At 40.4% G+C, this 15859-nt stretch overlaps 1 protein-coding gene across 2 annotated transcripts in view; it reads right to left on the reverse strand.

Moving 5' to 3' along the window:
- MYOM1 (myomesin 1) overlaps positions 1–15859 on the reverse strand; it is an 80055-nt gene that overhangs the window by 14240 nt on the left and 49956 nt on the right. For both annotated transcript variants that reach the window (XM_074146195.1, XM_074146196.1), the window contains 14 exons: positions 13727–13883; positions 12701–12807; positions 12535–12579; positions 8635–8771; positions 7631–7775; positions 6944–7003; positions 6622–6689; positions 5952–6065; positions 5209–5296; positions 4163–4201; positions 3965–4070; positions 2002–2165; positions 538–574; positions 200–222 (listed from right to left, as the gene is read on the reverse strand). In XM_074146195.1, the coding sequence (XP_074002296.1) occupies positions 200–222; positions 538–574; positions 2002–2165; positions 3965–4070; positions 4163–4201; positions 5209–5296; positions 5952–6065; positions 6622–6689; positions 6944–7003; positions 7631–7775; positions 8635–8771; positions 12535–12579; positions 12701–12807; positions 13727–13883 (1290 nt within the window). The remainder of the gene's footprint in view (positions 1–199; positions 223–537; positions 575–2001; positions 2166–3964; positions 4071–4162; positions 4202–5208; positions 5297–5951; positions 6066–6621; positions 6690–6943; positions 7004–7630; positions 7776–8634; positions 8772–12534; positions 12580–12700; positions 12808–13726; positions 13884–15859) is intronic.

Here is a 15859-nt window from a genome sequence, read left to right on the forward strand (position 1 = left end):
ATACTAGCACCAACATTAAGTCATTAAATGGTCATTCTCCTTGCTTCCCCTTGGTGCAAGGACAAATTCATTTTAGGATGAGCGCATACACATACACATGTATACGTGCCCTCTCTCTCCCAACACACAACCTTCCTGGAGAGGAAGAAAACTTTCATAAACTGTTTATTGCAACTATCGTCAAAGCAGCTCCACTTACTTTTCTCTGCAATCGCAGCTTGCCTGGAGTTGAAAGAAACAAAAAGAAAGTCCAATTTCATTTAAGGTTTACTTAGAGTGATTGAAAAATAGCTTATCTTTCTAATTGCCTTTAACCCATTAAGGAGAATTTCTCTCATCATTTGGCAATATTGCTTACTCTTCGTTACCTAACTGTTATATAAGAATTGCATCAAAGAAGTCACATGCTAAACTCCTACAGAGTTCTGTAGGACTAGGATTTGTTTCACAGGATATATTTAGCTCCAGCACAAAACAAACAAATACTCTTATTATTTTATGGCTGCCATTACTGCGTTTAGATGGCATAATACTTACTTTAATCTCTGGAACTCAGCAAAGGCTTCATCAAATGCTTTGTAAAGAGAAAAGTTGATTTTAAAGGTAGGTTCAGAGATAAATTATCACAAGTTTAAATTTAGAATGTAGAACTAAATTAAAAATGTAGACTTAATTAAAGAAATATTAATGTATGGATGTATGCATATTGTATATGCCCTAAAATGCTGAATGGTTCAACTAATAAAGGCCATCTGGTATATGGCAGCTGTTGTAGGTATATATTTATGCATAAATCCACTTTTTCTTTTCTTCTACAAGTCAGGCTTTAAGACAAAGAGATAGCAGGAGAGCAATGGTCTGAAATTATCTCACAAAACAGAGGAAGAAACCCACAATACACGACCTAAATGATAGCTTACAATAGTGGTCTCCCAAACGTTTGTGATCGTGCACCCCATGGGTAAAAATTTTTTGAGCATGCACCCCCAATGTATGTATATTTATTTATTTATAAATTATATAAATGTACTTCTGAAGTTCTCATATTTTTTTCCCGCACCCCAGCAGATCGTCTTGCACACACCCCACTTTGGAGACCACTGGCTTATGGAATACTAGAGTATTTCTGAGGGCTTTTCACATCTGCTCTGAAGCATCACACTGATGGCCGTGAACAAACCAGACATCAAACTGCTGTCTCCTTTGTAAGTTCAGGCTAAGCTACTGTCATGCGGGAGGTCAACCTCTCCTCTTTGAAAGGGAAGAAGAAATCTCTTTTCTCAGATAGTGAGGATAGAGTACGGAAGGAGCAACATGGATAACTGGGTTATTGCCCTTACACAGATCTTGCAGACTCAAAGTGAAGCTTTAGGGGTGGGAACAGCTGGGACTGGAAACTCAGCGGTTTGGAAGGAGTTAATCTGTTCCCTAGGATCTGAGAGATCTCTCAGACTAAAAGCTTTCAACAGTCGATGCAAATAATTTTAGCTGTTCCCCTAACAGTCCTTCATCGTGCTGATGAAAGGGACCAGTCTTGACATCTCTGAAGAATCAGGAGCCCTATTATATCCATCAAAGAAATGCAGTAGGAAAGTAACAGAACAAACTTGTCCCTCACTTCCTCCTCCAAATATTACTTGGAAGGCAAAGATACAGAAGGCATTCAGTGCTACAACTTGTATTGAAAACTGCCAATCAATGCCAGCAACACAAGGGGTTTTGTAAGATAGCTCAGAAACTGGGCTGACGTCTCAGTGGGCAAACCGCAAGCGGGTATTTGGAATAGGAAAAAGCCAGTTGCAATTTATGACCCGAGAGCACAGGTTGGGGAAAACAAATTGCTCTGTCCCCACAAAGACTGTCAGGCTGCTGGGTGCACCCAGGGAACCTACAACCCAAAGGGTAACAGGTCTGTAGCAAGATCCTGCTATAGATGCTCCTGCCCAACCACAGTGTAACGCCCACGTGATACAGATGATGTTAGCAGAGGGAATGGCCTACCTTGTCCAGAAAGATCCACTGTCTTTTTGTGTCCTGTTTTACCATCAAAGAGTTCCATTGTGTATTTGCCTTTGTCCTGTGGAGTTGGCTCATTGATCTGCAACCAGATCTGCTCCCCGGTGACACCGGTCTTCACTCGGTCTGTAAACTTAATCTGGGTATCGCTGAAAAATACAAAACAACGTTACCCTTTCGTTTCACTGGAGTATAAATGGGATTTGCTCATGATGAGTCACTGAGTATGTCTGCAGTTACTAAATGATTTCCAAGGTGCTATGGTTCACCATATTTTGAAACTTTTGAAGTCAAATTTTTGATAAAGCTGGGGGCCAACGGGGCAGAAATGACATGACGGTCTTTCCCTGTTCAAGGTCTATCTTTCCTCAAAGCAAAGTTATGCATCTTAGTCTATGACCTGACCCAGAAAAGACATACACAAATTTAAACCCCAGATCTCTGAAGGGTAATCCATGCATCCTCAAATGTTTGTATTTTATTCTTAGCATAAGTTTATTTCTGCTTGGGCAAAGTAAAACTATATAGAGCTGTACCTACACACACCCCTCCCCCACTTCTGTCACAAATTCTGTTTGCCTAGTTGGAATGTTTTCTGACACTCTGCTATACTTTGGCATTTATAATTAAGCATACTTTGACATAAGTATATTTTCTTCCATGAAAAAATATTAATTTATCAGCTTCCTAAGTAAGCAGTTGATTGCCCTAGATGAGGCAAAAGATATTAGTCCAATAAGCTACTCATTATCTTTAAACTGATAACTTTGAATATACTAGAGGGTCAAAGAACATTTTTACTAGATTAATTTGATGTGCTTCAAGATTAAATTAGTTCCTAAAAATTAAACAGAGAGAAGAGAGAGAGAATTGAGAGAGAAAGAAATGCAGAATACTTCATATTTACTTCCAGTTTTGAAATGCCTAGGACTCCTGCTGATACCAGGTCAAAATGGGTGCCAAGAAACAGGAAAACCTAAACTGCTTTCATTTCTCTGGCAGCGTTACTGGTTAACATCAGTACCAATAATTACAGCCAGAGTGCTACAGCCCATCCTGGGTATGCTGTGCCTCATTTACATGAGGTTCCCTGAGAGATCAGTAATTCAGATTCCATCCTAAAGCTTAACTACTACCATGTCCACAGGAAGTGAAGCAGCAATAATAATAATAATAACAATAATAATAATAATAATAGATTTGAAGTGATTCAAATATAAATTAAAACAAATCTAAGTTGTTTACTTCTCTGAGTTTTCCAGTGCATGCTGTTCGTGCTGGCTGAGAAGTCAAAGCTGTCTCATGTATTTGGATATACAACTCCCATTCGTTTTAGGGGGAGCTGGGCATTTAAATTATTTTTTAAAATCTCAGTTCTTCTGTCTGTCTTGGTTAGGTTCGTAATGCTCACAGGAAGGGCTGTCTGGATTTTACTGCCCTGGGCACGTGCTGAATCTTGCTTTGCCTCATGAACATGAACCCACGCGTTAAAGAGGACATGCCTGCTTGTCCCAGTTCCCGTGAATTGCAGCTTCTAGACAAGCAGCCCTCCAGGCTAGGTATCTCTGAACCTGTGGTGCTGGCCTCTTCTAAAGCGTGTCAGTCTCTCGGGTTATATTTGCATCACTCCTTAAAACTGATTCAAGGAAAGATGCAGCCCCCATCCGTGAGGTGGGAAACGCTCTGAAGCAGCATGGCCCTGACAGCATCCCGTGGCATGGGACTATCTGTCGCACGAGGGAAACGACAGGAGGGCCCTACACCACCAACACCTGACTCTCATAGTGGTTTCACATGGGTGTACTTCACTGAAACTAACTCATATGAGAGAAGGGAGTCATGAGAGATGAGAAGAAACCTGGGCCTCATTTCTCTCATATCTCCGTGTTCTTTCTGAGTCTATAAAAACAAAATTGCACTGACTTTTGCAAAGCTTTTGCATACTTACTTGTGCACCCAGCCTACTCTCAGATCTTCCACATAATAAGTAACATAGGAGTACAGTCTGATACCCTCAGCTGTGCTCTGGATTTTCAGGTCTGTCGCAGATAAAGCTGAAAGAAGGGCATATGGTTTTATGCAGCCATGCAGCCATTCACTGAGTGTCACAATGAGTCATTCATTCGAAAGAGAATTAAGTGCTTACCAATCCTTCTGCATACTTCATTCATCAGATCTGCAAAAGCTGTGGAAATAAAATCCAGAGACTAAGACTCTCTGTCTGCAGCTCAAGCACAGTCAATAATAGGACAAGTATGGGCTCTGAAATATTCTCCTCAGTAGGTTTGAAAAAGAAATCAGACCTACCTTATAAAGCATATTAGAAATTTAAGTAATGCAGAAATATGGCTTCTTATTCCACAATTTCCAGACTTTATTTAACAGCAACCTTGATGGATACTGCTGCAGCTGAACAAAACTATATTTTCTTTTTCTTTCTTTTTTTTTTTTCTTTTTCTTTCTTTTTTTTTTTCTTTTTCCTATCACGGAATTGCCAGAGTTGGAAGGGACCTCTAGAGATCATCTAGTCCAACTGCCCTGCCAAAGCAGGATTGCCTAGAGCACATTACTCAGGACTGCGTCCAGGCGGGTCTTGAAAATCTCCAGAGAAGGGGACTCCACAACCTCCCTGGGCAGCCTGTTCCAGTGCTCTGTCACCCTCACTGTAAAGAAGTTTTTCTTAAAAAATCATTCTATAAATGACACTATTCAGTTAGAATACTAACCTATCTCTATACATTCTAATGGATAGGTTTTTATCCACTTGCTTGGAAAGATAAGTGAAATTTTAAAAATATAGTAAGCACAATGAGTGAAAAGGCTGCTAAATAACTGAATGGCAAAACATAATACAAATGTAAAATCTTTTAAAATTATCTAGTTCTGTAATTTCTTTCTATACTTGTAGACTTACTACTGTTGGCCCCCTGAGGAAATCTGCTATCATTTTGCTTAGCATCAGTCATCGTGTTCTCCCAAAATTATACAGAATCCAGATGCAATAAGCTGTGTTCAAATATTAGTTGAACTGTAGAATCTCAGTTTTTCTAATGAGACGATCTTATACACAGGAGGAACAAAGCCACAGGAAGGTGACACATGCAGTTGCCTGTATTACCCCAAACCCGCTTGCAGGCGAGCAGTCAGGCTGCCAGCTGGTGTGGCTGACAGCACGCAGAAAGTGGCTCTGACCTGTCTCCTTAAGCTTTAGCTCACTGGAGTCCTTTCCTCTGTCGTCCTTCAGTATGACTTCATAAGTGCCAGCATCTTTCCTAGAAAACTGCAATATTGTAAGAGTAAAACTACTCAGAATAGTTTCTGTACAAAAATTTAGATTTTACTCCTGAACCCAGATGACATCCCATCCCCAGGGAGGTACCCAATGCCTGGGGCTGGGGCTGCCCTGATGCCCCCCAGCTGCCCTGCTCCTGGTTGGGGTGGTGGGACAGGCCTGCAGCTGTGGGGGAGCCCCCAGTCCCTGGGGGCCCTGACACCTCTTCCGTTCCTCAGCCAAAGAATCAAGAGCAAAGAGATGAAGTGGTGAATGTGGGTCACCCCCCCAAGCCTGCAGCAAGGCTGAGGATGGACCAGACCTCTCTGGTGACTTGAAGAGGGTGGTCCTCTGAAAGCCTGAGTGACAAGTGCTTTCCAAATGCCATTTGCAATGTAACTGTGGTCTCATTCTGTTGTTAAACTGACATGCAAAGGAAGTTACAAGCTTATTTTCTCTTCTGTCATCATTGCCTGAAAATCTGAGCAAGTAATTATAGATAGACATTTGCTTTAGCTAAAACACAGACGCCTTGCAAGGTTTTCCATTTTAAAAACTCGCTTCCTTTTTTGATTGTTCTGCTGAAATATCAGATTAGATTGTATCTTTCATCTGAATTCATAACACTAACTTCAGCTGTGGGCTAACAAGGACAGTCACTCACCTCCGATATCAGCAGAGTACACACACCATCTTTAAAGTCATGTTCTTCATCTACCATTATCTCCCTGTCATCTTTGTACCACACAATGTGTGTTTCCTTCTTAATATTAGCCACCTAAGATGGATGAAAACCACATTGTAATTACTCTCTCCATTTGAGCAGGGGAGCTTAGCAGCGCACGGGTTAGCCCGTTCAAGCCTCTCATAAAAGAACAGCAAGCTTTACAACTTGATCGCAGGGAGTGGTTTCAGGCCCCCGCTTTAAAATGAGGGATGCAAGAGGAAAAACAGCAGGGGTGAATAGAGAGAGAAAGGGACTACCAACAGCTTCAAGGAGCCCGGGGAACCAGTGGGATTCCTACATGCAAAAACTGGCCAAAAATGATACAGATTCACAAAGACTTGTCATTCCTATTCCGGTGCCTTTTCCCAGGTAGGTGGCTGACAGACCTGAAGAAAAAAGTTCAAGCTATTTTCCAAGGTATTTTGTTACATGCAATGAGCAGTCACCTCAGCATGATTAGCCTTCAGAGGCTCTGTCACTATCCGATATGCAGTTGGGAGTACACAAGCAAAGGGCATGTCTTTAGTCCCTTCCCACCCTCACCATCTAAGTAGTGGTAGGTCAAAGTCCTTTGAACATTGTACTCGGTGTTTTCCTTGCCCCTTACCTTACATTTCAACATCACGTTACAATCATCAGTAACTTCCCATCCCAGTTGATCCACAAAATGGGGACCTGTTTAAAATCACATATATGTTTTTAAAGGTCACGTCAATGGTATTCACAATACAAAACCAAAGACAATCATATTTTGCTTGACAAGAATACTGTTATATTTTAATGTGGCTTCATTTTTCTTATTTCTCCTTCAGATGGTAAGCAACTATGTAACAACAAAAACCATCTATTTCAAATTAACATATATAAATATAAACAAACTCTTAGCAGACTAACATATATGTGATTCTTATAAATATTCATATTATCACCTTGTTTCCTGTGCCACTCTTTTCTCTGGAAATCTGCTTCATCCTGCAGCTTCTTGAATACTAGAAATTAAACCCAGCAAGAAATACAAGGTTAAACATCATGTGCCATTTGTACAGTACTGAATGTCACTGTCCCAGTTAGGTGCAACTCTCTCCCCTTGAAAGTCAGTGAGAATCCTGCCATAGGGTCAGGTTTTCACTCAGTGTTCCAAAGTGTCACAAGCTGATTATGGCTAACCCAGCTTTCCCAGCTGCATACAGTCATCAGGAGTTTAATGTGTCATGTCTGACGAAGCATAATTCCTAATCATACAGATACTTTCTGCTCTCAGTAGGAAGGCAAATGAGTGGCAGCAGAGTCAGCAAGCCACTTGAGCTCTAAGAGGTGCAGCTACTTGTTCCTACCTGAATGGGCTCTTTCCACGGGAAATCTTTATTCCATCCATACAAAAGTAAATCATGACAGGCTGCAATATTTTACATTTCTATAACAATTCCCCTTCCTCTGAGCACTTTAAAAATATCAGTTCATACACATGCCCTGTCCTATATGAGGCAGGCAAGCACTGTGACATGAAAAACCACTGGAACATCTATTGGTATGGAAAACAGTGGAAAGTGAAGATGACAACTGAGGTAGCCTTGGAATAATTTTTCCAGCCTATTGTGCAATATAGATTAGTTTACCATCGCCAATGAGGACAAGGCTGGACTGATTGGTTGCTTTTCCATCCTGCAGCTGGAAAGTGTAAGTCCCTTCATCCTTGTCCTCAAGTTTATCCATAATCATTTCAACAAGGCCAGTCTTCTGGTCCACCTTCATTTTATATTTCTTCAGGAATGGAAAGTAAAGCAGCAGTTATTGGATGTCAGAGAAAAATATTTGTCAAATGTTATATGGTATCTTTAGGTGAAATTTTGTTTTCTTTATTCATATTCTCACTATCACTAGCTCCAGCTCTAAACATAAAATCAAATAAATAAGAAATCTGTTAAAAGTGAAACCTATTTACTAATGCTATACAAACACATGACATTCCTGTTGTATGGTGACTACTGTGTTCGTCTTCATAAGGTTTAAATTTGCCTCTCTTCAGAGTAACGCTTTCTTTGAGGATGATTATATTGTTATAAAGTTTTGTGTAGAATGCTCCATCACTGCTTTCTACCTGATATCAGTATTGCAACAAAAGCGTGCCATGTCATGTCTTTGGGAGTAACAAGTTCTGCTGCTGGAAACAACCACTTGGGAATTTTCCCTTGGTGTAATAAATTCCTCCAAACAGCAGAGAGAGGTAAGAACTGAGCACAAGGGTATGCTAGGGCCATAGAATAAGGAGGTAGGATGAATCTGGGCAACTGCAGTTACTCCTTGAAGACCACAGTAGTTTCTTACCTGGGATTACCTTATTGAAGGAACTCCTATGGTCCGCACTAGTTAACAGAACACGTGGTACTCACAAAGATAGCAGGAAGTCATTTAGTTCCACTTTATAAACTGCATCCAGTAGAATTCAGCTGCAGCTCAGAACTACAGCCAATATCTTTCTAATGATGCTTTCAATGACATATGTTATTTCTCATGAAAATGCATGTGTGGAACACTAGTTGGAAGTATATTGGAGACAGAGGCACTAATACTCATTGATACTCACAAAAATACAACACATGTAAGCAATGAAAAGACTTACCTCTCCATTGAAAATCTCTTTATCATTAAATACGAAGTTGGCCTTTGCATTGCCAGACAGTTTTTCAGCTTGCAACCAGAATCTCACTTCTCCTTTTTCCAAAATTTCCACTGCCAACTCAGAGGCAAGTGGGACAGCTACAAAGAAGAATGAAAAGAACAAAGCATATACTTTGCCTGTGCCCAACAACTGTTTTCTTCTGTAATCAGAAAGCTATTTCTTCCTTTCATACTCAGATACTGTATGCAAGGTAACTAGTTTCTGATAGTTCTTCCTGTAGACAGGATGTCTCTCCACCCACATATACATAGGATGACAGATAAGATTTAATCTTTTGATCCCTCAATCACTAGGTCTCTACAGACTGGAAATGTTCAGGATTTGAGTTATGCTGGTGCCCCTCCATTCCAATACAAGGCTAAATCTATTTCAAAGGTAAACTGCAAGTATCTCTGCAGCATGATGAGTGAGTCTTTATGGCGCAGACCCATGTTTAATAAGTCACTGAACAATTCTACTGTCGGACAGCGAATTGACTCAGTGAAGAAAAACACCAAAAAACCCCAAACACGAAGCCAGATCAGAAAGTCAGCTGCTGAGCTGCAGGTTGGGAGATTTTTGTAAGCGCTCTGGTCTTTTGCTGGGTTGAACCTCCATCTCCCAGAATTCACCAACTATCACAACACACCCTCAATCTCTCCAGTACATTTTGTTTACCTATGAATAAAATCCCCAGCGTATAGACCAATTCCCTGTGTTAGCAGGCAAAAAAAAAAAAAATGTAAAGGGCAGGTAATTTTAGTCTTTTTAAAATTTATTTAATTTTCCTAGTTCTTTTTAGTAAAAGTCCTCAGCTTACTTTAACTTTTTGTTAGACTATCTTAATCAGCAACATTAAACATGAGGATTTAGACCCTGATACTGGGGCATATTGATCATTTTATTGGCTTCCATCATTTTTAGCTGTCTTAGCGGATGCTCAAATTTTCAACGAAATCATACTCTAGGGAGTACATATGCTGAATGTGAACTCTACCTCAGTCTCCACTTTCACAGCAGTCTAAAGTCTGCGTTGCAAGGGTGTAACATGGAACAGCTGAAGACAGTGTACAAATACGTTGCAAAACACTTGATGATGCAGTCTGGTGATAGTGTAAAGATACACCTCTTGCCAGACAAATCCCAGTACAGGGTTGTTTTCCCCTTCCAACTGAAAATATTCTATTCTATTCCATTCCATTTAACTCCATGTATGCAAAGGCCTAGCTACAGCAGGAGAGAACTGGGGCTGAGGTAGTGTCTAGATTCTCTCATCTTTGTATTTGCACCGTCCTAAATGATTGTGCTGCCTCCTGGAGCAGAGCTGCTATCCCACCCCACTGCCAAGCAAAGTTAGGGGGCAAGGACCACTGTGTCTTCCTTTCCCACACTCATCCCTTCCCTGCACCTATGCCCTCGCGCACCCACATGTTTGCTTTTGTGTCTGTGTGGCACAAGAGCTGTCTCTGGTGAAAATAAGGCCACTGGGAGCTGAGGCAACAGTCACAGGAGAAAAAGAGAATTATGAAAAAGACACAGGCTTAGCCAGAAAGAGGAAAGCCTTGAGCCTGGAGGGACAGCGATACCACAAGGGAGCAAAGCAAAGAACAACTCCATAGGAACATGCCCCTGCAGTGCACATGGTCCATGTGAAGTTTCCTCAGCCGGCACATCACTTTGCTTGTAAGAAACAAAAGGAATCTCAGGTCTTGCATAATTTCTCAAAAAAAGGCAACTGAAATGCTACAGGAGCCAGTGGAAGCAGGAGGGAGAGGGTGTGAATAGACATCAGGCTGCACTGCTTTTGTCTCACTGTCAGCTCTACGGCAATTTTAAACCCCCACTTGATTTGCATGTAATTAACTGTGAATATCTTAGTCTAACACGGAAGAGAGGAAAGTATCTCAGAAGCTATTAAATAAAGGGCTGAAAGGATACAAAAGGGTTCTTTTGCAGGAAAAGGCTGTTCACTCCCCAGCCTAAAGGAACTGCACGAATCTGTGTTACAGTCCTCCATGAGCGAAAGTCTTATTTTAAAACATTTCCATGGGCACCAACTGACAGCCACGTTAGGCATTTTCCAGCCATCGCGCTTACAAGGTTTTACATCTTATTTGTACAGCATCACAAATTACCACAAGCACTTGACAGAGAGTCCTTGGGCAGTCGCTAAGTTGAAGAATTGCAACAATTTATTTTTACCTAGCACCGATACACTATTGCACCCACATGTAGTTGCCTTCTGTAAACCTGCATTATTCAAGCAACCCATTTTCCCATGGAGTTACTGGCTGCAGATGTTTCTAAGCAGAAGTTACAATTAAATGCAGTTCAGAAGTACAAATAAAGCAACATGCAAGAGCTTATGTTGAATCAGAAATGCCTAGCAACTAGAATAGAATAGAATAATTATTATTTTTAGAAAATTTGAGTAATCCTCAAACAGATTATCTGGAGATGTCACTAAAGTTTCATGTTGATCCATAGGAGCTCATTATATTTTTCTAGCCTCCTAGCTATAGCCAGATGTAACTGAGCTCCTATTTGTCTTTTTTTTTTTTTTTTTTTTTTTTGGGCCTAGAGTGACCAAAGCAAGTAAGACAGTTTCCTCCTTGAGGATATGTTCTGCAGTGATCTCCCTTTTTGCCTCTGCCTCCTGGAAGCTCGTGCACAACTAGTTGTGTACAGTTACCTAACATGATGCAAAAAATAAGACACGGTCTGTGTCCTGAGGAGCTTATTCTGTGATGTTAGTTATGAACACAAGGGGTGGAAGAGCACTCAGAAGACAAAGGTCAGGACAAGCAAGGACATGGGACAACAGTAAGGTTTTGTGATGACTAACTTTCCGCGTGAAGATACAGTTAGGAGGAAACAACTGGGAGGAGCAGGAATAAACAAGGGGGTGCTTGGGCATTAAGCTGTCAAAAAGTGATATGATATATTGAGAAGAGTAGCATTGATATGGAAAAACATAGAGGGAAATGAGAAAGAGAGGTGATATGGGCGAAAAGACAGGCCATTTCTGTGGCCAAGCTTTGACTGGGCTGAGAGGCACGATGTGGGCTACATTGGCAGAGGTGTCAGCAGTGCATTTACGAAGCAGAAGATGTTAAAACATAGGCAAGAGTTTTACTGCCTGGAATGAAGAAGAGGAGAATGTAGTGGAAGAATATAAGAGGTTCATATTGTTGTGTGTCTCATCTTGTTATGTGTAATAGGATTCATTATACAATCCAATTCATTATTTTTTTTTCAATTATTGAAGTTACATTCCAACGAAAATAACCAAGTTGTGCTACTACCAGGATATCACAAAGGTAGGGGAGGTCTGTGGAGTTGACAAAAATACCATCTCAAGCAGAAGGAAGTATGTTCATATTGTCAAGTGTTACAGGAAAGAGGGAAGGAATGAATTATAGCAGGAAAATTCTGTATATATAGATCATCACAGCTGAATTTACTATAGTTGCATGTTTTGTTAATCTTAAATTTAACTTATGCTAGCTTCAGTTACAGTAAAGTTAGACAAGTTTTCAAACTGAGGTTTTCAAATCAGGTTAGGTATGCTGAGTAAGTATAAAAGGCTGTTCTTCAGAAGAAACAATGTATTTTCCAACTGTAATATAGATTTATTATATGCCTAGACCAGTAGCTTGCAACAGATCAGGAAGAACACCAGTAATACACAAACATACTGAAAGAAAGAGGCAGGGGGGAAAAAGGAATCTTATATTTTCCATTCAAAACCACTGTCTCTTGAAATTACTATAGTGACTTCCCTACCTGATGGTGGCAGGAGCTTTGCTGTACCCCACCGCATGCAAAACTCTCCCCTATAGACATGTTTGATTCACTTACTTGGGAATTTGCGTTCATGGCTCAGAGCAAGTAGGCGTTTCATTTCTGCAGAAGACGTAAAAGAAACAATATAAGGCATGCATGTCTTACAGATCTGAGAGACACAGCAGCAGGGAAAAACAGATATGAAAGCAAAGCAGGCATGCTTAATAGATAATGTGTCTACCTTCCTCATCAATTGTGAGGCTTGATGAAACTCCATCAGTGTCTGTAACAACACAAGAGTAAATTCCTAAATCATCTTCTCCAAGATCCTTAAAGGTAGCTTTTGACCTTGAGGAGAAAAAAAAAAAAAAAAAAGCATTTTGATTGATAAAAAGATTAGATCAGTCTGAACCAAAGCCCTCCTTTATGTCTCTAACACCAGATAAAAATAGTCTTGTATTGGCTTTTGCTCCGACTGAACAGGCAAATGCAGGCTTCTGGCCAGTATAAAGCCGGGTAGGTCCTACCATGTGTGGTATAAATGGAGGTGGCACAACTCTCAGATTGTGCCAAAAGCACTAGAGATAGCTAGTTTAACATAGCTCATGAGTGCTTACAAACATCTTGTCAAGTCTTTGATGAGCGTGAAAGGATACTGCAAGTACAGGGTGATTCAATTTTCACATGCAATACCAAGAGTGTGGTGAGCCACCGTTTCTTACTGTATGGTTTCTATAACTTGAAAAGCACATAGGTACTTCACAGGCCGAACCTGTGCGTTTGCCATTTCCTCCTCTCTGTTAAAAGCCTGATGACACAGAGTAGGCTTGTAGACCGTGACAGAAGTTACCAAACCAGGCCATGGTGACACCATCAGAAGAGAGTCCTGCTTACTCCAGCATCTCCGAAGATTGCAACAGGGTTACATGGTAAAAGCATTTTGCAAGCAGCCAGATAATTTTATCCTTTGGAGATTTAAAATAATAACAATAGTAATAATAGTAATAATAATAGTAATTTGCCTTGATTGACAGGCTACAAGATGACAGAGCACAATTTTTTCTCTCCCTATGCCCAAACATAACTCAGTCATTTCCAAGTGGTCTGTGTATGAACTTGCTGGAGAACAGCATACTCATAAAGTAGCCTTCTAGTAACAGAGGCAGATATCGCTCTACTGAGGTCACACATTGAAAAGGATGGATTTCTGTGACCAGCCTAGATCTCTGAAACACGAGAGTATCGCGACCCCCCCGAGGGTTCTTACTTTCCGCCTTTGGTATCGATGTTCAGTCGAGAGTCATCCTCAATTGGTTCATAATTCTTGGACCAAATGAACTTAGAGTTTGGAGACATCTGATCACATTCAAAGTTCAAGGAAATTACTCCATTGTCATCTACATCAACCACCACTTCCTTGGTTCCTGAAAGACCAGAACAAGGCAATTCCACTTTGTCAGGAAGCCAGCAAACAAATTTTTATAGATATAATTCATAGGGTAGATTAAACAGATCCTTGCTGTTTTCTCAGTCAGCACATAAATTGCTGCAAACATTGGCGTCCTCAGTCTTTGATTCACAACAACAGTTCTTATTCTTATTCATAAAAATAAGGAACAGATTAAAGAGCATCATAAATCAACTGATTTATTTGAGCAAGTATAAGCATAAATGAGAGTTTATGATATTTACTCTAGAAAAACCTAAAGCGGGGGGGGGGGGAAAAGCAAGCCTCTAGATCCACTAAAGTTTGAAATATTAAATAGCAATATTTTCCATAGTAAGGGGTAGTCAGAGCTTTCATTATGCAGCATGAATTTCTTATTCCCTAATAAGATAAGGGCTCTAAAGGGAATATTGTGTGCAAACGTGGGTGTTTGAAGAGGTACAAGAGGCAGAAGAGGAAACAACCGAGTTGCCCCATCAGGACTCACTTGTGCAACTGAGGCACATTTTCAGTGACTCTGGCTTCACTCCGGGAGGCTGGTTTAATTGCTGTTGCATGGCATCCAGGCCTGCTGCCCATCATCATGCAGCATTAATCCCAGGCCCACAAAGGGAGTGAATATTCGCAATTAGCTGCTTAAGTTGCCCACCCAGTTTTGCCAGTACCTACAGTCCTTGAGCTGGATAAGGTGACCCAGTTTGTCCTTTAAAAGGCCCTGGGTGTGAATCCCAGATCAGAAACCCGAAGGCACCTCTATCCTGCCTGCTCAAACCCCAGTTAAGCTGAGGGAATTTCGTCTGGGATTCAGGAGGCTTGGCGAGCCCGTCATCTGTGGCGTTAACTTAATTTCAACAACTTGTCTGAGAATGTCAGGTAGAGTGTGTGCACTGAGAGGTGCTGGAGAACATCCAGCCTCCTTTCCCAAACAGCTCTGAGCTGGATCTCACAGTTGAATAGGGCACTCATGTTATATTACTTAGCTTAAGACAATTCTGGGCTGCCCAGAATGCTAATGACACACTTTCTCCACAAAGTATTGTACCTTAAAGACAAGAGCCTTATTCCTGACGTCGGGATTAAATGCTTTATTTTCATCATAATTCTTAATGAGCCTCAAGCATACAAGGAGATTTCTGTGTTTCATCATCCTAATACTATACACATCCTTTCCAGCACTGTGAGTAGCTCCTGCAATAACAGTTTGTGTACACACAGCTTTCTTAGTCTTTATAATTTGCCATAACCACTTAATGAAAGATGAGATTAATATTCATACTTTCGTACTGTTATTTACCAGCCCTCGCAGTAATGAAGCACTTTAAGCACCAGTATGTGATAAACGAAGTCTAAGGTCTACAAATATTTTACTAGGCAGCAGCACATTTGCAAAATTTTTATAATTTAATTTATTATATGCAAATTCATCACTTGACATTTCATTAGTGTTTAGTTTCCTGTAGATCATTAACACATGAATCTTTTGATGGCAGTTTATACAATGTGTGAAGAATTACAGTCAGAAGGTTCATTTGAAGGACAGAATCTTTTATATTTGTTTTAGAGTATTCTCATTATGATAACAATGCATAGCATTTATTTCTGGAAGTGATGATGCCATTTACCTCTGATATCTATATGATTAAAAAATGAAAAAAAATCTTCTTAAATTACTGACCAGAGGTCTCCACCTATCTGACAAAGCGAAAGCAAAGAGGCTGCCATAGGAGTAGCGCTCTTAATTTCCCTCCTCTAGATAGCTTGGTGGTTTCAACATATCCGGAGTTTATCTTAAAGTCATAAGAAATAAAATATTTAGATATCATATCAAATCTCCATTTATCTGAACATTTTATTGCATTGCAAGGAAAGAGATAACATGAAGGTAAAGCAGACAGCTTCAAAACACTAGAGTTAATGGTATCATTTTGAATACAGCTAGTCAGAATAGTCGAA

This window comes from Numenius arquata, chromosome 4 (genome assembly GCF_964106895.1).
Source record: "Numenius arquata chromosome 4, bNumArq3.hap1.1, whole genome shotgun sequence".
Taxonomy (NCBI): Eukaryota; Metazoa; Chordata; class Aves; order Charadriiformes; family Scolopacidae; genus Numenius; species Numenius arquata.